The 20,394-nt window shown below is 58.1% G+C and overlaps 1 protein-coding gene across 1 annotated transcript; it reads left to right on the top strand.

The window, feature by feature from the left end:
• Positions 1-280: 280 nt before the first annotated feature.
• Positions 281-19,885, top strand: LOC149523204 (maestro heat-like repeat-containing protein family member 7). Its single transcript, XM_089769970.1, has 11 exons — positions 281-348; positions 15,790-15,893; positions 16,208-16,330; positions 16,878-16,944; positions 17,057-17,162; positions 17,438-17,533; positions 17,696-17,800; positions 18,183-18,318; positions 18,551-18,645; positions 19,176-19,328; positions 19,683-19,885. The coding sequence occupies exons 6-11, from the start codon at positions 17,528-17,530 to the stop codon at positions 19,698-19,700; spliced, it is 513 nt and encodes a 170-aa protein (XP_089626096.1). The 5' UTR covers positions 281-348; positions 15,790-15,893; positions 16,208-16,330; positions 16,878-16,944; positions 17,057-17,162; positions 17,438-17,527; the 3' UTR covers positions 19,701-19,885.
• The last annotated feature ends 509 nt before the right edge of the window (positions 19,886-20,394 follow it).

Here is a 20,394-nt window from a genome sequence, read left to right on the forward strand (position 1 = left end):
TAGTCTGTTGTATTGGAACAGATGCTTTTGAGTGTTGATGGAGGGGTATGCCCTAGACCAGTGGTCTCCAACCGTTTTAACCACAGGATCACTTTTTCAATTTAAGTGCAATGTAAGATCTAGCTCAAACCCTGTCATGGTCATGAGAGATGGCCAGCAGCCTGGGGACTAAGGGGTTAACTGTACCTAGCCAAGTAGTGGTCAGCCAATAGAACTGCAGGTAGGAATTTCAAACTGGGACAAAGGAATTTTTGGTTTTCCTTCCTTTGTCTCAGAGACAGTTTTCTTTCCAGACACTGAGGGGGACAGACAGAATGTCTCTCTCCAAGAAAACACTCTTCACCATCTGTAAGAAGGGTAAAGTTTAGATGAATCTGTTAGGTTTTATTGTTTTATGGTTTGGGAATGGGAATTTAAACATGGGTTTTCCTCTCCTTTGTAACTAAGCTTTTGGCCCATGAGTACATTAATTGGTGACTTTTCCATCTAGTCGTTATGTTTGTAACAGGAGTATCGCGGTGATAATAAAAGTTCTCTCTCTCTTTCTTTTTAATTAACCTGGTATTGGTTAATTTTTGTGTCCTGGTTTTACTTTAGGGCTGAGATTTCCCAAGTGATCTCTTCCCTGGTTTTCTTACCATTACTTGGGTGGTGGCAGCGGATTTTTATCCCCCAAATCTAGGTTTTTAAGATTTTGGGGGGAAGCTTTATACCAAAGCCTGGAAAGAGAAGGTTTGGGGGTACTTTTGCAGGCCCCCACTTCTGCATTCATCATGCCAGAGTGGGGATTTTGCCTTGACAAACCCAAATACCCTTGCCCGGCTTCCTTCTCCCACTTCTCTGAGGTCTCACCCTGCTCCACCCCTTCTCCAAGGTCTCACCCAGCTTACTCCATCCCCATTCCTCCCCAAATCTCATTCACTTCCACTAGGCTGGGGTAGGGAGTTGGGGTGCAGGCTGTGGTCTTGGGCCAAGGGGTTCGGAGTGTGAGAGGGGACACCCTGAAGGTAGGGAGGTGGGATGGGTTCTGGAGTGGAGTAGGGGGATAGGGCATTTGCCTGGGGAGTGCAAGGTTGGGGGCTTGAGTCCGTCCCCCCACTCCATCCACCCTGGGAGTGGCTGGACAGCCAACACAGGCTGCCCCAGGAATCAAGCTACTGCCCATATCAGGAAGGCAAGATAAAGGGTGCCCTGAATGTGAGTGGGTTCTGGAGTGGCCTAGGGATAGGGCATGTGCCTGGGGAATTCAGGGTGGTGGGCTTGAGTCCCACCCACCTGGGGATCAGACAGCCAACTCAGGCTGTCCTAGGGATGCAGCTGGCTTCAGCATTAGGAAAGCAGAATGAGGGCCCCTCTGAAGGTGGGGTGGGTTCTTGAGTGGCCTAGGGCACCTGCTTGAGATGGACAGGGTTGTGAGCTCAAGCCCCACCCTGGGAGTGGCCAGACAGTTCCCCCAGGGATGGAGCAGCAGAGCCAAGGCAGGCCCACCCCTGCACCACCCCCAAAAGCAGCTGGCATGTACAGCAGTGACTCCACATGCTGCCCCTCGTCTGCAGCACCAACCCCACAGCCTCCACTGGCCACAGTTCTCCATTACTGATCAAGGGGAGCTGCAGGTGTTGTGTCCGCAGGCAAGGACAGCGTGTGGAGACCCCCTTCTCAAGGGCTGCAGGGACATGCCAGCCACCTCCAGGAGTACAATTGCCACAGGGATAATCACTCCAGCCATGCCAGGTTCTGCATTTTAGAACTCACTACTCAAAGAATTCCATTTACGTGTAAGAGAGAAATGAAAATGATGAAATGCCCAGGCCACGTTGCAAGCAGCAAAAGTAACAACCCCCCATGTACGTGTGGGGTCAGGAGAGGAGAGGGAAGGGCAGGGTGTGTTGGTGAGAGTGACAGACACACAGTGAGTGAGAGTGACAGAGATTTGCATTGCCAGGCTCCCTCCAGCCCCTTCTCTCTGTGTGGAGACAGGGTACAGGAGCGGAGGGAGGAAGGACACCCTGACATCAGCGCCCCCTCTTCTCCCTCCCACACCAGCACAGCAAACAGGAGGTAGCTCCAAGGCAGAGAGCAGAAGCAGCAGGACAGTGGGTGGAGGGGCAACTGAAGTGCCAGCACTTGATAACGTCCCAGCCAAACCAGTCAGGATCCCCTGTCAGAGACTGGTTGGTGACCACTGCCCTAGACCAACAGCAGGCAACCCAGGCTAGTGAGTCGGCCTTCTTCATCTCAGCGGGACATAAGATTGTCGGAACCCAGGCGGTCTCCCGGGGTAGGGTAGTTTTGCTCATTGTGCTTGAGTGCCTAGAATTTGCACCCCTCTGAGTGCCACAGTTATATCGAGTGAAGCTCCGGCCTACACAGCGCTGTGTCGTGGGGAGGGCTTTCTGCATCTGCTCAGCTACTGCCTCCTGTGGAGATGGACCTGCTACACCTACGGGAGAAGCCCTCCCATCAGCATAAGTAACATCAGGAAGTGCTACAGCCACAGCGTTTTAGGCATAGACCTGCCCTCAGCCTAGATGTGAATAAGCGTAAAGTAATGCACATTGGAAAAAATACCCCAACTGTACATACAATATGATGGGGGCTAATTTTGCTACAACTAATCAGGAGAGAGATCTTCAAGTTATTGTGGATAGTTCTCTGGAAACATCCACGCCGTGTGCAGCAGCAGTCAAAAAAGCGAATAGGATACTAGGAATTATTTAAAAAGGGATAGAAAATAAGACGAAGAATATCTTCCTGCCCCATATAAAACTATGGTACGCCCACATCTTGAATACTGCGTACAGATGTGATTTCCTCACCTCAAAAAAGACATTTTGGCATTAGAAAAGGTTCAGAAAAGAGCAACTAAAATGATTACAAAGATAGCTTCCCCAATTATCACCTCTAATATCGTTAGCTCACAGACATTTACCTTCCCCTCCATCCCCCCTCTGTTCTGAAATTTGATTTGTCCTTTTTATATGTGTTCACTTTTTTTTGGATTGTATCCCTCTGGTATATATGGTTGTGCCTATTTTCTTCCAGAATTTGATCTGAGGAAGTGGGTCTGGCCCACAAAAGCTCATCACTTAATAAACCATCTTGTTAGTCTTTCAAGTGCTACATAGTCCTGTTTTTTGTTTAAAATGATTAGGGGTTTGGAACGGGGCCCATATGAGGAGAAGCTAAAGAGACTGGGACTTTTCAGTTTAGAAAAGTGAAGACTGAGGGGGGATATGATAGAGGTCTATGAACTCATGAATGGTGTGGAGAGGGTGAATAAAGAAAAGTTATTTATTTGTTCCCATAATACAAGAATAGAGGACACCAAATGAAATTAATGGGTAGCAGGTTTAAAACTAATAAAAGAAAGTTCTTCTTCACACAGTGCATAGTCAACCTGTGGAACTCCTTGCCAGAGGAGGCTGTGAAGGCTAGGACTATAACAGAGTTTTAAAAAGAGCTAGATAAATTCATGGAGGTTAGGTCCATAAAAGGCTATTAGCCAGGGGGTAAGGAATGGCGCCCCCGGCCTCTGTTTGTGTTCGGTCCCTCTGGGGCACCTGGTGCTGGCCACTGTCGGCAGACAGGATACTGGGCTAGATGGACCTTTGGTCTGACCCAGTACGGCCGTTCTTATGTTGTGTTCTTATGTATATGACTTTTCTAGCTCTTAGCTCCCCTCCGAGGTCTGGCTTAGCATCCTTTCCAGCTGGTGTTTGACTGTTCAAAGCTGCTGAAAGTGACCGCAGGATCTCGAGAGGTTTCTAGCCTGGAGGAAGCTGATGTAACCTTCTCAGTGTCTAACAAACACTCCTGGCTATACTCTGCATTCAGCCGCGTGGCTCCAGGGGGCGTGGCTTTCTCTCCTAAGTCTTAGTCACATCAACATCTGCTTGGTGTTTTTAAAATGTGGGGTAACAGACACTGTGGAGCCAACCCACAATTCCAGGGGTGACACGCATGGGGGGGCATGAAGGGTCACATGCCTGTGGGAGTGGGGGGCAAGGGGCCAGCAGCCAGTGGGCACTGCCGACCCATCCTACAGAGGGTTTGTCCTACCGCCCTAGGCTCTGCACTTTGGGGCAGCAGCCTGGGTTCCCCCTCCCCCCCTGCCTGCCCTGCCGGCTCCGAGCCTCGTCGCTCCACTTGTCGCCACCAGTGACTGTGGGGCAGCTGATCCCTGCTGCTGTCCCAAAGCCCCCCCCATGATGCCGCCCCTGGGACTGGTGGGGGGTAGGGCTAGCACTGGCAGCAGGGATCGGGCCTCTGGCCTGGGTCGCTCCACTTCCCTTTGCTGCTGCCGGTGAGTGCAGGGAGGCCGACCTCTGCTACTGGCCCCGGTCCCCCCACTAGTCCCTGGGGCCATGTCACTGGGGGGCTGGGGCTTGGTGGGAGAGGGGCCAGAGCAGCGGTGAGGGCTTAGGTGAAGCACTGAGGAGGTGGAATCCCCATCCCTAGAAGTTTTTAAGTCCCGGCTTGACCAAGCCCTGGCTGGGATGATGGAGTTGGGGTTGGTCCTGCCTTGGGCAGGGCTTGGACTCGATGGCTCTTCCGGCCCTGGGATTCTATGGTTCTATGGACGGGTGGAGTAGGGCTGGGGCAGGAAAAAACAGGGCCTGGGCTGGGGCAGGGGAGGGGAAAGGGTGAGAAAATGTGGGGCCCCTTCCCCTGGGCTAGGGGTGCTGTGGGGAGGAATCATGTGGCTGGGGGAATCCTGTGGCCAGTGCCCCCCATGTCCCTCCCCTGTGGTGGCCCCTGCATAATTCCACTTTAAGGTTTTCCCCACCACTCGGGATGTCAAACAGCTGCTAACTTGTCCATTTTGCTCAACTATCCACAGACCGGCTGCCTGCACTCCTCTCCCTGCCTGTCACCCCGCCTGTCTTGAGTGTGCATTGACAGTCCTTCTTCTTACCCTGATTCACGCTCGGCCTCATTTCTCCTAGTGCAAAGCAACTCCGTTAATTACAGCTTGAGGTCAGTCCCCCTTTCCCACACTGTGCTGTGGACCTGTTCTCATCTAGGGTTAGATGGTTTATGCTTCCCTACTCCTGTTTTAGTGCCAGTAACATCAGCACCTCTCCACTCTCCACTGGGCATTGAGCTGAAATTGTTAAGTCTCTTCTGAATGTGATCACTGAGCAGCACAGACACAAACCTCTCTCTTAGGGCACCCGGTAAGCCTGCTTCTGCCAGTCTTTTAAAGTCTGTTGCATAAGAGGAAACAGATTCACCTTCAAGCTGATTCTGCTTCTGAAACCTGAGCCTTTCTGCTGTCACCAGGAGCTTGGCTGGCACGCTCTGGAACAATTCACACGTTCTTTAAAGGGTTTGCTGGCTGGCTTCTCCGGGGTGATCAGACTCAGCTGGTGTGTTCCCTCCCTTTGCACTCAGGAATATTGTTACAGATTGTCTGGGGGAACCTCCTCCCTTTCAGAACATTGCTCCGGTTTTTCTCTCTGTACCGGCCAGTCCTGCACGGCATCCCTCTGCTGGCTTTCCCGGCCAGCCTGCCATATTTCACTTCACTGCCATTAGCTCACGTAGCTCAGAGCAGTTGCAGAAAACTGCACCTGGAGCGTGAGCAACTCCTCAGGGGTTGTTTGCTCTCAAATGCAGGGAAGGTTCTTGAAACCCTTGTTACCCGTGGTGTTTTGTGCACATTGCACAAATCCAGGATTAGAAACATGGACGTGTGCCCGCAGCTGGATCCAGGGCAGCTGCCTGACCCTGTATTGCAGAGTCAGAGCAAAGACAACACGACTAACCACTATATAGAACGGCACATCTAACATAAGCCACTGCAAAAACAACGAGGAGACCTGTGGCACCTTGGAGCAATGTTTCTTAAACTTTTTAAGACTGAGGAACACCAAACAATCATGTTTTTTATGAGAAACACCAAGGATTCTTTGCTGAGCAAAAATTCTGAAATTCTTTACCAGACAAGAGGCGAAAATACCGGAGTGTCTGGGTCAATACCAGACACCTGGCAACCCTAACCCCTTGTGCTCCACTCTCGTGAGCTCTGCAGCAGGCCAGGGCCTGGACATCTGCTTCCCACCACCATGGCAAAGCAGAGTGCAGCAGCTGGGAGATGGGTGGGGCAGAGCAGGCTGCCAGGTTACTTCAGCTCCTGCCACCGCACTGAGTGAGGGGGCCTGACTCCTGCTGCCCCCATGCCAGGCCCCCACGTAATCCCCCAAGCTGTCCCAGGCCTCATGGGTACCATCCATAAAACATCGGAGGCAGCTGCTGCAGGGCTCTGCATGCCAGTGTCTTGTCTCAAGAAATCAGGGTTCATGCATTAAGGTCACAGGCCATGTTAACACTACTGTCACGTTACGGGACTTTGAGGGGAGCAGCCAGATCACTGCTGCATCCATGAGGGGGAGGGGTTGGCCCCAAAAATGGTATAAAAGGGGGCCATGTGAGGTATTGAATAGGAGCTTACTGTCTGCTGATCCTGTGTACACGAGTCATGTGATTGTATAATGTCTGTGTGTGTAGTTAGGAATCTGTAGTCTGTGTGGATACTGAATAGTTCTCTGCATGTGGTTGAGCATTGGGCAGAGCCCGGCCTGTGGACATGCTAATTAGCAAGGCCCTGTGGGACAATGGCACTCAATGGGCCAAGGACATACCTAAAGAATGAGGGTGGACACCTGAAAGCTGCCAGCAGGGAACGCAGGGATAGGCCGCTGGCCAGGTGACCTGCTGCAGTCAAGAAGAGACCAGGAAGGATGTATAAAGAGTCCATGTGGTCAACTCCATCTTGGTGCTCAGCTCAGCACTTCATCCCAGAGGCAGCACTGCAGGGATCGAAGAGCCCGGAAGACCTGTGGACCCATCCTGATCCTAGGATGCGCAACAAGGACTTGTAAGCCAGCAGCTGTAACATCTCTGCTAGAGCCTGCATCGAGAACTGGGAGATTCTATCCATGTAATGTACTATCCTTTAACAACCTTACTCTCATGCTTTTCTTTATTGTAATAATAAACCTTTAGATGTTAGATGCTAAAGGATTGGCTCAGCGTGATTTGTGGGTAAGGTCCAGAGGGTAAATTGACCAGGGATCTGTGGCTGGTTTCTTGGAACCAGACAGAACTTGTAGGTGGGATTGGGTTCTAAGACCCCCCATCGGTGTATGAGGCCCGGGGCCATCTGGGGCATGGATATTGCTGGGGTGTCGGAGGGGTTTTGCTCGGGAGGCTTCAGGCAGGCTGCTGAAGCGCTCCGTGGGACTGGTTTGGGCCTGTTTGGAGAGGTCACCAGTCTGGGGACTGAAAGGAGCTCCAAAGTTGAGCAATTCGCCCTGAGCGGACGCCCTCAGTTGTGCCCAGACACGGCCCGGTCCGTCACAGTGGTGTAGTCGGCAGGATCCACAGATCTTGGTCAATTGAGGTTTGGATCAAGACCCAACGCTGTCTAAATTTGATTTTTGGTGTTGAGTGTTGGGTTGGTTAAAAAGCCGCTGCAATGAGCCAGCAACTATATGAGAGCTCTGAGACTTTTGTGCTGGGAGAGAGGCATTATGTTTAGAGAAAGAGCCTCTAAACTGGAATGTATGTTAGAAGCCGAAGATATGTCTGAAAGAGATCAGAAGCTAGCCGAAAAAATTGCTGGACTAAGGCAGGAGATGGAGCGAGAGTGGGCAAGATATGCAGAGGAGATGGCAGAACATGCAGAGAGAATGGCAGAGTTGGACAGACAAATCAATCTAGGCCGGGAAAAAGCTGCTGGAGTTGAACTTCAACCTAAGAGAATTGAAGCACAAAAGGAATGACTGTGTGGGCATGTGGGGTAATGTTGTAACACAGCCCAGAAGCATGTATGGGGTTTGTGAGGGGGGTACAGGTAACTCTGGGTATGTCTACACTACAACGCTACTACGAACTAACTAAGTTGTTAAAAACTAGTTCGAATTAGCGTTTTGTTAATTTGAACTAGCGCGTCCACACTGATTGGACGCTGGGGAGCACTTAAGGGCAGCTGAAACCGGTTCTGGCAGGGCATCAGGTCAGTAGTTGCTTTGTGTGGCTGCTGTCTGAGGCTATCTGAGGCTCGTGCTTAAAGGGACCCCCCTGGACCGCCGGTTCTCAGCTTTTCCGCTTCCTTGCCTACCTCGCCGAGGGACAGCAAAGCGTTTTTCTCTGCGCCCGTCTGTGTCGGTGCTTCCCTTCGATGCATGTAATGTACTATCCTTTAACAACCTTACTCTCATGCTTTTCTTTCTTGTGGTAATAAACCTTTAGATGTTAGATGCTAAAGGATTGACGCAGCGTGATTTGTGGGTAAGGTCCAGAGGGTAAATTGACCAGGGATCTGTGGCTGGTTTCTTGGGACCAGACAGAACTTGTTCGGGGTAGGTGGGATTGGGTGCTAGGACCCCCCACCGGTGTATGAGGCCCGGGGCCATCTGGGGCACGGATATTGCTGGGGTATCGGAGGGGTTTTGCTCGGGAGGCTTCAGGCAGGCTGCTGAAGCGCTCCGTGGGACTGGTTTGTGGCCTGTTTGGAAAGGTCACCAGTCTGGGGGCTGTAAGGAGCCCCGGATTTGAGCAATTCGCCCTGAGCGGATGCCCTCAGCTGTGCCCAGACACGGCCTGGTCCGGTCCGTCACACATGGCAACAGATGCCAAAGGAAATATGATGACACAACAGGGGGGCGGGCTCGTCCAATGAGACGCTTTGTCTCCCTGCCCCTTTCCTGGGATTTGCCCAGCAGACTGAGCCTGGAAATGTCTTTTCAGGGCAGGAAAGTGGCTCTTTCCGAGGGGGAATCCCAAACCCTTCTGCTGGGCGAGTTTCTTCTGGAATTCCCTGCCCCTGTCGTAACCCGGCAGCCAGTGAGTTATTGCCTCCTCTGCACTCACTGGGTGGGGGGTTGCTGTGGCAGGAGGCACCAGACGTATTATCCCACCTGGGCTTCTATTGGACAGTTTCCTTTGTTTTGAGTTTTTTGCAAATGAAAGGAGACAGAACGGTCAGTTAGAAGCACAAATGGCTTGTGTGAGGTTTAGTTTCAAATAGACATTTTCCTGCCAGTTTGGATTTTGATGCCCAAATCCAAATGGTCACCGCAAAGCACAGGAAAAGATCGCCTTTCAGTGCTAAATTATTGTGTGCAATGCCCAAGATCATTGCACGTGAAGTGTCTGAGGGCAAAGATTTAACTTAAATTAAACCATTTTTGCTTTAAAAATGTTGGTAAAATATTGTAGAAAAACTTCAATAAGCTTTTTTTTTCATACACAACGTTTTCTGTGCAGTCTGTTGCCCTCTGTTGCATGGCATCAGAACTGCAAGAGTGTGTCATTAATGGGTATGTCTACACTACAGCGCTAATTCGAACTAACTTAATTCGAATTAGCTAATTCAAACTAAGCTAATTTGAACTAGTGCATCTAGACCTAAAAACTAATTTGAATTAGCATTTTGCTAATTCGAACTAGCATGTCCACATTGAGTGGACCCTGAACCGAGGTTAAGGCTGGCCGGAAGCAGTGCCGGCAGGGCATCAGGTTAGGACTTAGAGCGTGGAGCTGCTGCCTCAGGCTAGCTGAGGGCTGTGCTTAAAGGGACCCGACCCCCACCCCGGACAGACAGTTCTCAGGGTTCCCCACTAGCTTGTCTACCTCAATGAGGGACAGCAAAGCAGTCCTGACTTGGAGTGCCCTGAGTGCTCGCACTCGGCACATCACAGCACTCAGCCATCCAGGGGGGGGGGGGGTCAATCGGGGGACTGTCAGGATCCAGGAGGCCCTGCAGGAGAGCTTCCACCCCAAGGAGCCCGCAGAGCCACCCTAGTCCTCCCCATCGGGGGCTCATGCCCCATTCCTCCCTCACCTTCTTCCACTTACCCCTCCCTAGCCCCCCCTTCCTGATGTACAAAATAAAGGGCACGTGTGTTCAAAAATACAAACTCTCTTTATTTAACAAAACTGGGGAGGGGAAATAAAACTGTGGGGAGACGGGGAAAGGAGGCAGGAAAGGACAGGAGAGAGTGTGGGAGAGGGGAGGGGGAAAACTGGGAGGAGGGAGCTGGAAGGGGAAAGCAAGGGGAAAGAGGGGGAGGGGAAACTCAGGGATCGGGGTGGGGGTCTCGCCGGGCCAACCGCCTCCCAGCACGTCGAGGGAGGGGGCCTCGGCGTCCCAGGGGGGATGGGGTGGAGGGTGCAGAGGTTGAGGTGGGGGATGTGGACATTGAGGAGGAGGAGGGTGTGGGGGTTGAGGAGGAAGAGGTGGGAGGGGGGCAGGAGTGGGAGGAGGGACAGTTGTTGGGGGGGCAGCAGGCGCAGGATCAGCACAGGGCACCATGCTCTGCAGCAGGGCCTACAGATTTGCATTTCTGGCTCGGTCCTCAGCCAGCAGCTCCTGGCGGAACTGCAGGTCTTCCCACATCCAGGCCTCGACGGTGTGGTGCAGGGCTCGCAAGGACCCCAGGTGCTGGTCCCAGTACTCCTGCTCTGTGGTGGTGGTCCGGAGCAGGCTGTGGGTGCGGGAGCATGTCCTGGGGGGGTGGTGCGCCCTGCACGAGCAGCTGGTGCAGCTGTAGAGAAAGAGAGTGGTCACTTCTCCCTGGGGACACAGTAGATGATGCCCAGCCCCCTCCCCCCACCCCGCAACGTGAGGGTGACCATGCCCTGCACCATCAGAGCTGCTGTGCTTATACAGAGGCCATGGTCAGGATGTCTGGCTCTCCCCGGGACTGGGAGCTGCCCCAAGACCGCACCCATGTCCCTGTGCCGTGTATAGCGTGGCCGGGGCGGCGGGCGGGGGGGGGGGGGGAGATGTCCCCTGCCTCCGTGTAGAGGAGACGTGTGAAGGGAAAGCATCCTGCTGGGTCCCGCCCCAGGGTCAGGAGCATGTCAGGTCTCTTCAGACATGCATGTGCCTATTGGGCCACGGCCCCTGGGTGTCACGCAGCTGGAGCGTGGCAGGGCATGTGCTTGCACGTGCACAGGTGTCTGTGTGATCCGTGGGAGGCATGGCCCACGTGTGCGGTCCCTGGTCTCCCTCCCGCCTCCTCCCCCGAACTACTTAATTCGAACTACTTACCCGGTATGGCCTCCCTGGATGACCCTGCCGACTCCAGTGCTGGAACTCCTTGTGGTGGCCCCTCCGGTGTGCCCAGGTCAGGGCCCTCCAGTCCCGGCTCGCTGCCTCCCAGGCTGGCGCAGACCGCCCCGCCCCCCAGGAGTCGGTCGAGGGCGGGGAAGTAGGGGCAGGTGGCAGCCCCTGCTGCGGCGCCGCCCCTGGTGGCCCTGGCGTACGCCTGCCACAGCTGTTTGACCTTCACGTGCACCTGCTCCTGGGTGGCCTGTGTCCCTTTCGGGCCATGGCGGCCGCTATGCGCCTGTAGACGGCCGCGTTCCTCCTCCTAGTGCGGAGATCATGGACGCTGGGGGCCTGCCCCCAAACCTCAATGAGGTCCATGACCTCCACAGTAGACCAGGAGGGTGCGCGCCATCTACGGCCCCTGGCTGGCCCCTGGGTGCTGGGGGACTGGACGGGGGGACGGCTCGCTGGCACTGGCTGCCTGGCTCATCCTGCAGCCACTGGTTCGGGGCAGAGACTGCTGGCAGGGCTGGCTCTGGCAAGTGCCGTCTGGCCAGAGTCTACCCCTTTAAGGGCCCCAGGGCTGGGGAGGGGAGAGGAGTTTTCCTGCTTTGGCCCAGAGTGGCCACCAGGGCAAACTGGGAAGGGCTGGGCTCCAGCTAGTTCGAATTAAGTGGCTACACAGCCCTTAAATCCAACTACTGAATTCGAATTTGGCGTTACTCCTGGTAGAATGAGGTTTACCTAGTTCGAATTAAGTCCAAACTAGCGGTTTGTATGTGTAGCACCTATGAAAGTTAATTCGAACTAACGGCTGCTAGTTCGAATTAACTTTGTAGTGTAGACATACCCATAGCTCCTATACAACTAACAGCTAATGGGTAGTCTCCAGTAGTTTAAAACTTGGGGCATTTGGAAAAGGAGGGGGAGCTACATGTGTGCGGGGTGTATTGTTGCCCTCTGCTGGATGGACTGTAAATGCTTTATGTATGTATCATATGCCCTATAGTGCTAACAGTTAATGGAGATTCTCCTCTAGCTCACACCTGGCATTTTCTAAAGTAATATATGTGTGTGTATGTGCGAGAGAGAGCAAGAGCCTGGGGGCTCCCTCATGTCTCCTCCCCATCCTGATCTGCTTGGCTTAAGTGCAGGAAAGAAGAAGTAGTGAGCTTTGTGTATTTGACATCAGGTGGAAGCAGGGGCATGGAGGAGTAGTGGGAACAAGAGCACTTGGCTTCTTTTCCTGCAGACTGAGAGGGGTGGGGACTGGGTTGGGCTGTATAAATCAGATGCCGCTCCATGCCTCAGTTTCCCCCTTCATACAATGCCGATGGCACAGAGAATGTTTGTAAAGTGCCTTGTTGTTAGCCCATGGGGCAGAGGGGGAAACTCGGTCTCAGAAGCAGACTGGGGGGAGGTAGAACCCCACCTAGGCAGCGCTGGTTCCACTACGTCACGCTGCCAGGCCGGTCTGAGTGGGTCCCTCTCTTGGCTGCTCCTCCCCCCAGGAGGAGTGTGTTACTCTCCATCGGCTGCAGGAACCAGCATTTCAAGGTCTTTGCCAATGGGCAGCCGTTCTGCAATTCAGCTCTGCCGCGGCTTCCAGCAGATCAATACACTGGAGATCGATGGTGCCGTGGTCAGGTCCTGTGCCCAATTCTGAGCCCGACCGGTGCCGCTGCCCAGACGGAGATGAGGGGCACACACACGACACCCCCTTACGGCCGCCCTCGCAGACCTAATAAACCTCTCCCTTTTGCAGAACGACTCTGCTCCTGCGTGGTTCTGGGGCCACTTGTGTGTGTGTCCTAGACCCCCTTTCTGCTCACCGCAGATAGAGACTCCCCTGCAGGTAGAGCTGAGTGCGACACCTGCACTGGGATGGCGTATTGGAATAATGTACTGACAGCTCCTCTGCGCCACCCCCCCTTCTCCTGCCGCTGCAACATCAAATTAACCTTCCTGGTCTGCCCCCGTCCTCCCTCCGGTACCAGGAGACCCCACGCATGATGGGAGGGGCTGCAAACTGGGGAGCAGGCTACTGCAGGGCTGAGGGCAGCAAACCAGCCCCCAGAGCCCTGCAGGGCCTGGCCACGGGGAAGGGGAAGGGGAACTGATGTGAGGAGCATTTAGAGGTGGGGGGGGGGGCTGTGGGGAGGAGGACAACGGAGCCACGAGCAGGACAGGGGGTGAGCCAGCACCAGTGAGTCTCAGGGGGACTAGAGCCTCCAGGCCTGGCCCCCGTTGAGAGAGAAGCTCAGAGATTGGTACCTGGGCAACCAGGAGCCCCCCACTGCTTTGTGGGGTGCAGAACAATGACTGCTCCCGAGGGGGGAAAGGAAGGTGCCTGCACTGCAGGGCCACCCTGGAGAGACAGTATCGGTCCCTGGCAGACAAAGGTGGAACCAGCCCCAGGGCCTGGCCAGGAAAGAGCCAAAGTCTTGGGAGAAATCAGGCTCCATGCTCAGCTGTGAGTCCGAGTCCCACAGACACAAGCGCCCCAGGGCAGTGGTGGATTCTCCACATGTCAATGGGTCTAGTGCAGGCCAGAGGCCTTGCTGGGATGCGCTAGGGCAAAGCCCAGGGCTGGGGCCGGACGGGAGCCCGTCAGAGGCAGCGGGGCGAGTGGGAGGCTCTAACTCTTGCTCCTGGCCAGGAAGTCCAGTGCTGGGTGACACCAAGGCCACGTCTGCACTGCAGACATTTTGCTCAAGAACAACAGTTCTTGTGCGAAAACTTGTGGCACGTCTACACTGCACGTGAATTCTTGTGCAAGTAAATTTACAGTAAAGCATCAGAAAAGAGGGCTTCTTGCACAGGAGTTATTCCTCTCCCCACGAGGAATAAGCCCCTTTTGTGCAAGAGCTGTTGTGCAAGAAGGCAGCGTGGACGGGCACCAGGGGCTTCTTGAGCAAGACACTTTTATGGCTAAAATGGTCATCAGAGCTTTCTTGCACAAGAAAGTGTTCACAATGCCATGGGCGCTCTTGTGCAAAAGCCCATGGCAGGGTGGAGGTGCTCTTGCACGAGACCTTTTGCGCAAGAACTCTGGCGTGAAACAGTTCTTGTGCAAGAAGTCTGCAGTGTAGGGCAGGGAGCAGCCTATGGGGCTACTGGAGCTGCTGCCTGCAGGGTGCCCAGTGAGGGAGGGGGAGGGACCCCAAGTAATGGCTCCAACTTCCCAGGGGGGTGGCCAGAGGCAGGACATTTGCCTGGCAGGGTGAGGGGGGGGGGCAGTGACCTCACAGGGGCTTTGGGCAGCCCTCAGCATATAAGGCAAAGGGCAGGTGGGGAGGTGGTGACCTCACAGAGGGACCCACGTCTCAGGCTGATAAAAGCGGGGGGCGGGCCCAGGGGACTTTGGAGACCCCCGGTTGCTTTAGCTCTGGTGCGTCTCCTCCTCACGGTTCCTTTGTGCTCTGTGAGTTCCACATCCCGACACCTTTGTGACGAAGGTAAGAGCCCCCAGGGGTTGGATCCCGCCCGGGGCCGGCTGGGTTCCAGGCAGGCCCAGCCCTCGGTCAAGGGCCAGAAGGTGATTCCTCACCTGGGCTGCGTCCTTAGCACCACTGGGGCTTTCTCCTGGTTGGTTTCCCTTTTCCTCCATCCCCCCACATTTCTGCTCTGTTCTTGCCTCTCCTGTGACCTTCCCCTGCTGCCCCCCCAGCTTGTGACCCAACAGACTAGCTGAAGGACGGGGGGTGGTTTGCAGGAGCCGTGGGGCGGGGGATGCAGCCCCCATTGTGGGGACCTGGGCTGGAACAGGTCTATGCCGGTGTCTTTGGGGAGAACGCTCCACCCCCCACACCTTAGACTCTCCCCTGATTGGCCGAGCAGGGGCTGTTGATGGGCAGGAGACTCAGGTCCTTGCAGTGCCAGTGCAAGACTGAGCCGATAAGCAAGGGGCCATTTGGGGGCTGGGGGCAGTCGCTCTGGGGAGCTGGAACCCCTGGATTTCGCTCTGCAGGCTGCGCCCCAAGCTCCCCTTTGCTCCCCTCATTTGCAGCATGGCCAAACGCATCAGGCTGTGGTTCAAGAAAGCCCTGAAGATGGCCCCAGGGCCGGTGGGGAGCAGCTCCTCCGTCCCCGCGGGCGGGGAAGCTGAATCCCACCAGCTCGGGGCGACTCGCCCACCGGCCAGGCCCCCCCGGACCTGGCTCCAGGGGCGGCTGGGCAGGCGGGACCCAGCCCAGCGGGGGAGCCGGGTAGGGTGGCTCCGGGGCCTCCTCTGTGGAGAGAAACACCTGCCCCGGGAGCCCAGCCCCCATTACCACCAGGGGGCATCGCCCTGCCCGGCCCCCGGGGACCTGCCAGTCTCCGGGAGCCCCCAGCCCGTCGCTCCCCGCACCAGCCCCTGCAGCTGTGGGTCCAGGTCCGTCAGCAGCAGCGCCTGGGCCTCCAGCTGCAGCCGGGCCACCTCCTGCAGCCGCTCAGACCCAGGTGAGGGGCCGTGAACACACTGGGCCCAGGGGCTCACCCAGTACCCCGGGGGGGGGCAGCCCCAGTGTCTGCCCCGCAGCCAGGGCAATGGATGGGGGGGCTGCTTGGCTCTCTTGTTCCTGGTGGGGGCTCTGCTGAGGGCGTTGGCAGATGTGAGGGTGGAAGGGGGATGGGTCCCTGCGAGGGGCGTGTGGGGCCCAACCTGCCCTGGGTCCCTGACATGGGGGCGCGTGACCCCTGCTGGCCGCTGGAGTCACCCTGGTCCCTTCCCTCCCGCACAGAGTCCCCCTGCGCCTCACCGGAGCGCTGCCGGGAGCGGGTGGACTCCCGGGTGGAGGAAGGGGCCATCTACGACATCGAAGAGCAGCTCCACACCCGGGACACGGTAGGAACCTTCTCCACACGGGGGGGACCCGAGATTGTCCGGCCCCTTCCCAGCACGTCCCCCCCCTCTGGGAGGGGCTTGTCCCTGGGGATCCCCCTGGGGCCCCTTCTCCTGCATGACCTGGGCCCCCCAAGCTGGGGGCTCTTGTCACGCACCAGCTGGGCCCCCACAAGCCTGAGGCAGCAGTTGCGGGGGGAGTGTGGGTGCTTGGACAACCGGCAGCTCCCACCTCCACTCCTGGGAGGCCTGAGCCCCTGCAGCTGTCCGTGGGGGGCAGGCAGGCCCCAGGCTCACAGACTCTCTCTGGGGTGCAGAGCCCAGCCGCCCTGCAGCGGTTCCTTCTGGCCGTCCCCCTCGCCTGCCTCGCCGCCCTCCAAAGGGGCGAGGACACCCTGGCGCCGCGCTGCTGCAAGGACACCATGGTGGCCAGGATCGTTGTAAGCGAGTCGCGGCGGCCGGGAGGAGGGGAGGGGATACGTGGGGTGGACGCGGGTCTGCCTGGGCCATGGCGGCGGGTGGGGGTGCTGGAAACGGGATGGGTGGGGCCAGGAGTTCTGGAGTCGGAGGGGGAGGTGGACATGGTGAGGGCGGGTTGGGATGCTGGAGGAGGGAGGGACACAGAAATGGGGCAGGTCTGGGGTGCTGGACAGGAAGGGGGATTCGGGACAGGGAGGGGTCTCCCCGGGCCATGGGGGGCTGGAAGGGAGCCGAGCGGGCTGCTGGGGATGCGCCTGGGGAGCAGGGATGAGGAGGTTCAGAGGCTGGTCACCAGGGCAGTGAGGGACAGGAGACGGCCTCGGGACAAGGACTGAGCTGGTCCCGGTTTGGGAGGGGGGTGCTGGGAGGGGCCCTGTGCCGGGCAGGGGGGCTACAGGGCAGCGGGAGGCAGTGGGGTTGGATCCTGCTGGGTGGGGGCTCTGGCCGCGTGAGCGTCTCTTGGGGGCCCCAGCCTCACACGCCCCTTTGTCTCCTTGGGTCTCCCAGGAGATCATGGAGGACTCGCCCCCCCGCTGGTCTTGGCCGACTGCCTCAACGCCGCCTGCAGCCTCAGGTACCAACCCCCCCCCCGCCGACTCCCCCAGAGCAGATCCCCTGGCCAGGGAGTGGGAAAGTCTCTGTCTCCTGCTGCTGAATTAACAGCCTCTGCCCCTCTCTCCTGCCAGCACCTTGCAGCCTCCCCTGCGGGCCCAGCTCCTGAGCCCCCTGCTGACGGCGGCCGTGGGACAGACAGTGTCTGGGGACTGGCAGCAGGAGCCCATCCACACGCAGGTACGTCCCTCCGGGCCCTGCTCCCGGGCTGGGCTGGAGCTCCAGAGAGGAGTGGGGGGGCGGGTGGCAGAGGGAGGGAAGAAGCTGCAGGTTTGGATCCTTCCGTCCAGGGTTCCCGTTGCTCTCCCGGGGGGCCCGTCCCTTCCATGCCCAGCCTGGGCTCCTCCCTGCTCTGCGAGGCGGCTCAGACCCTGCTCAAGGCTGCACCCCGGAGCCAGCGGGTGGCCTGGATTCCCCAACCCCCCTCTGACCCAGGGCTCCCCCTTGTCTTGCAGCAGTTCATCCGGGCCCTTCCCTACGACCTCCAGGCCCTACTGGCGAGCCTCCTCGCCGAGTCCCCAGACACCGCCCGGCTGCAGCTCATAATGGAGGTGAGCCCCGTGGGGGGGACGGGGCCATTGTCCCTGCTTCCTCGGGGGGCCGAGAGAGGAGCAGTGTCAGTGGCTGGGGGGGGCACAGTCCGAGAGGAGCCCCAGGCTCTGCCCAGAACCGGCACCTCCCTACGGGTCCTGACCTGCCTCTTTCCCCCCCAGCACCTGAGCCCGTGGCTGGAGTCCCGCCTGCCCCAGGAGCGAGCCAGGGCCCTTGGCAGCACCACGGCCCTGCTGGGAGTCGCCACCACCCTCCCGGGGTTTGACGTAAGTGACCTCGGAGCCGGGGGGTCTGGGGCTGCAGGGCGCGGGGCTGGGAGCGTCCCCGGGAGGCAGAGGCAGGGCCGGGAATGGGCCGGGAATGGGCCGCGTTCTCCTTTCCCCGGGGAGGGGCGACCCTGGGCCCTTCAGGGGGGCTCTTGAGGGACTGGGACTGGGGAGTGGCCGTCAGTGGATCCCCTTGTTCCACCCCCGGAGTGACCCTTCAGTCGGGGCCATTGCTCAGGGTTGTCTCCTCGCAAGGCCGGCCCCGCCCCGCCCCGGGAGGTGTCTCTGTCCGTCCCCAGAGCTCAGACCCGCCTCGGCGGCCGTTTGCATGGGACGTGCAGCCCCAGGATGCTGAGGGACCCCCCCTCTTCTCTCCCCTCAGAACTCCGCCGACTGGCCGAGGATGGGTCACCACGTGGCCCAGCTGGGCCTTTTTATTTCGGACCCATCCGAAGACGTCAGCCGGCTGGCCCGGGAGGGGGTGCACAGCCTGTATCAACTCCTCCTGCACCACAGGGGTAAGGAACCCAGCCGGGACCTGGGCCCCAGGGACACCCTGAGGGTGCCGGCGGCGGGGGGAGGGGACCCAGCCCTTTTCCCCCAGACTGGCCCAAGGGGGGATGCATCCCTCTGTGTTCCCCTCCTTCTGCCCCCTGTGCCCCTCCATTTGCCCAGGGATGCCTGCAGGGACCCGTGGGAGGGGAAGGGCTCAGACCTGCCAGCAGAATGACCCTGTTGTGTCTCTTCCAGGCCTCAACATCCACCAGGCAGAGGACCTGTGGTGCAGACACTACTACAAAGAAAGATGGGTCCTGGCTCACAGCAACAGCGTGCGGGTGGGAGAGGTAAGGACGCGCTGCCAGGGCAGGGCAGGGCTCGGGGGTGGGGCTGGCTGGGGCCCTCGTGCGGGTAGGACGCGGGATGGGAAGTGGGGAGTGAGTCGCTGATCGAATAGTCGATGCATTTTCCCTCGACTATTCGAGCCGTGGACAGGGCGGCGCTGCCCCTTTGTGACGCTGTCCCGGCGTTTCAAAGGGGCGGCGCTTCCTAGGGGCAGCGCCACACGGAGCCCGGATCTCCCGTAGGAGGGGAACCAAGGCGGGAGGGGGGGGCAACACTTTTCGATGGAGGCTGCTCCAAGATGTTGGCCAGTGGCCTAGGGCTGCTCTGTTGTGCGGAGGGGGGTGAGGTCTGGGAGGGCCTTGGGGGCAGGAGGAAGGGGTGACCTGGGGCAGGGCTTGGGGTGCCGGGTGAGGAGAGCGTCTGGGTGCAGGGTCTGGAAGGGAGTTTGGGGGAGGAGGAAGCTGTTTTAGCCCCAGGAGTTGGGGCCGGGCTCTGGGCCGTCAGCTGAAACCTCCTGTGCTCTTGATTCCAGGTCTTTGGGCAGCTCTTCACACCAGAGCAGGAGAATGCCTTTCTGGAGACTGCTCTGCACGCTGCCCGCTCCCCCCTGCGGCGCCACAGCAAGGCCGGGCTGGTCCTGGCCCACGCCCTGCAGGGGCAGGCCCATCAGCTCCTGGAATACATGGTGAGCAGCCGCAGCAGATGCAGGAGAGTGGGGCAGGGCCAGGGTCTCCTTCCCATCCCCTCAGGGAGTCCCCCGCCCCTTTCCTCAGGCTGCCCCCACCCCACGTCCCTGCTGGCAGAATCCCTCCTGCCCCTGCGAGCGTCCCTGGGGGTGGGGGAGGCTCTGAACACAGAAACTGTCCTAGGAGGCGGGAGGGGGCCGAGGTGTCAGGAGACCTGGGGGGGTCAGGAGCTCACCCTGCGGGCCTGACGGGGGGTGACCAGAGAGCAGGGGGGAGGAGGGTGGAAATGCTGGGGGGGCCCAGTTCCCCTGAGTCTCCAGGGATGAATGTGACGGATTCTGCTTCCCTTGCAGCAGGAAGACAGCCAGTGAGAGCAGCAGGAGCTGAGGAGCCAGCAGCTGCGTCCCCCTCCCCCCAACCCTCCCAATTGTACAGAATTGTATTTACATTCTGATTAAACAACATTTGAAAAAACATTTGGATCAGGCTTGGTCAATAATTTTCATGGGGGGGCCATTTTGGCAACTGATCAAAGGCCACATTTCTACCGAGGGGTTTGGGGTCTGGGACGGGGCGGTTGGGTGCAGAAGGGAGCTTAGGGGAGGAGCCTGGGTGCAAGGAGGGGGGGTATGATCTGGGGCGGTGGATAGGGGTGCAGGGTCCAGGAGGGGTTATGGGCGCAGGAGAGGATTCTGGCCTGGGGGAGGGGCTCTAGAGGGGTGCAGGGTCAGGGAGGGAGCTGTGACCTGGGTGAAGGGGGAGCAGAGGGTTTGGGGGAGGGGGTGCGGGTGCCAGAGAGGAGTCTGGCCTGGGGGAGGGGTGTCGGGGGGTGCAGGGTCAGGGAGGGAGCTGTGACCTGGGTGAAGGGGGAGCAGAGGGTTTGTGGGAGGGGGTGCGGGGCCAGAGAGGAGTCTGGCCTGGGAGAGGGGTGTTGGGGGGGTGCAGGGTCTGGGAGGGAGCTGTGACCTGGGGGAAAGGGGGACGCGCCTGGGACCGGGAGGTGGGGAGGGGATGTGGGTGCCAGGGGCAGGCTCTGGCTGGGAGGTGCTTTCCTAGGCAGCTGCC

This window comes from Pelodiscus sinensis, chromosome 18 (genome assembly GCF_052426305.1).
Source record: "Pelodiscus sinensis isolate ZL-2025 chromosome 18, ASM5242630v1, whole genome shotgun sequence".
Classification (NCBI taxonomy): domain Eukaryota; kingdom Metazoa; phylum Chordata; order Testudines; family Trionychidae; genus Pelodiscus; species Pelodiscus sinensis.

What these genes read in the sequence shown, in the direction of transcription:
- LOC149523204 (XM_089769970.1), top strand. An exon ending in CCACCCTCCCGGGGTTTGAC is followed by an intron (nt 17,801 to 18,182) that starts GTAAGTGACCTC and finishes CTCTCCCCTCAG; the next exon opens with AACTCCGCCGACTGGCCGAG. An exon ending in ACAGCGTGCGGGTGGGAGAG is followed by an intron (nt 18,646 to 19,175) that starts GTAAGGACGCGC and finishes TCTTGATTCCAG; the next exon opens with GTCTTTGGGCAGCTCTTCAC.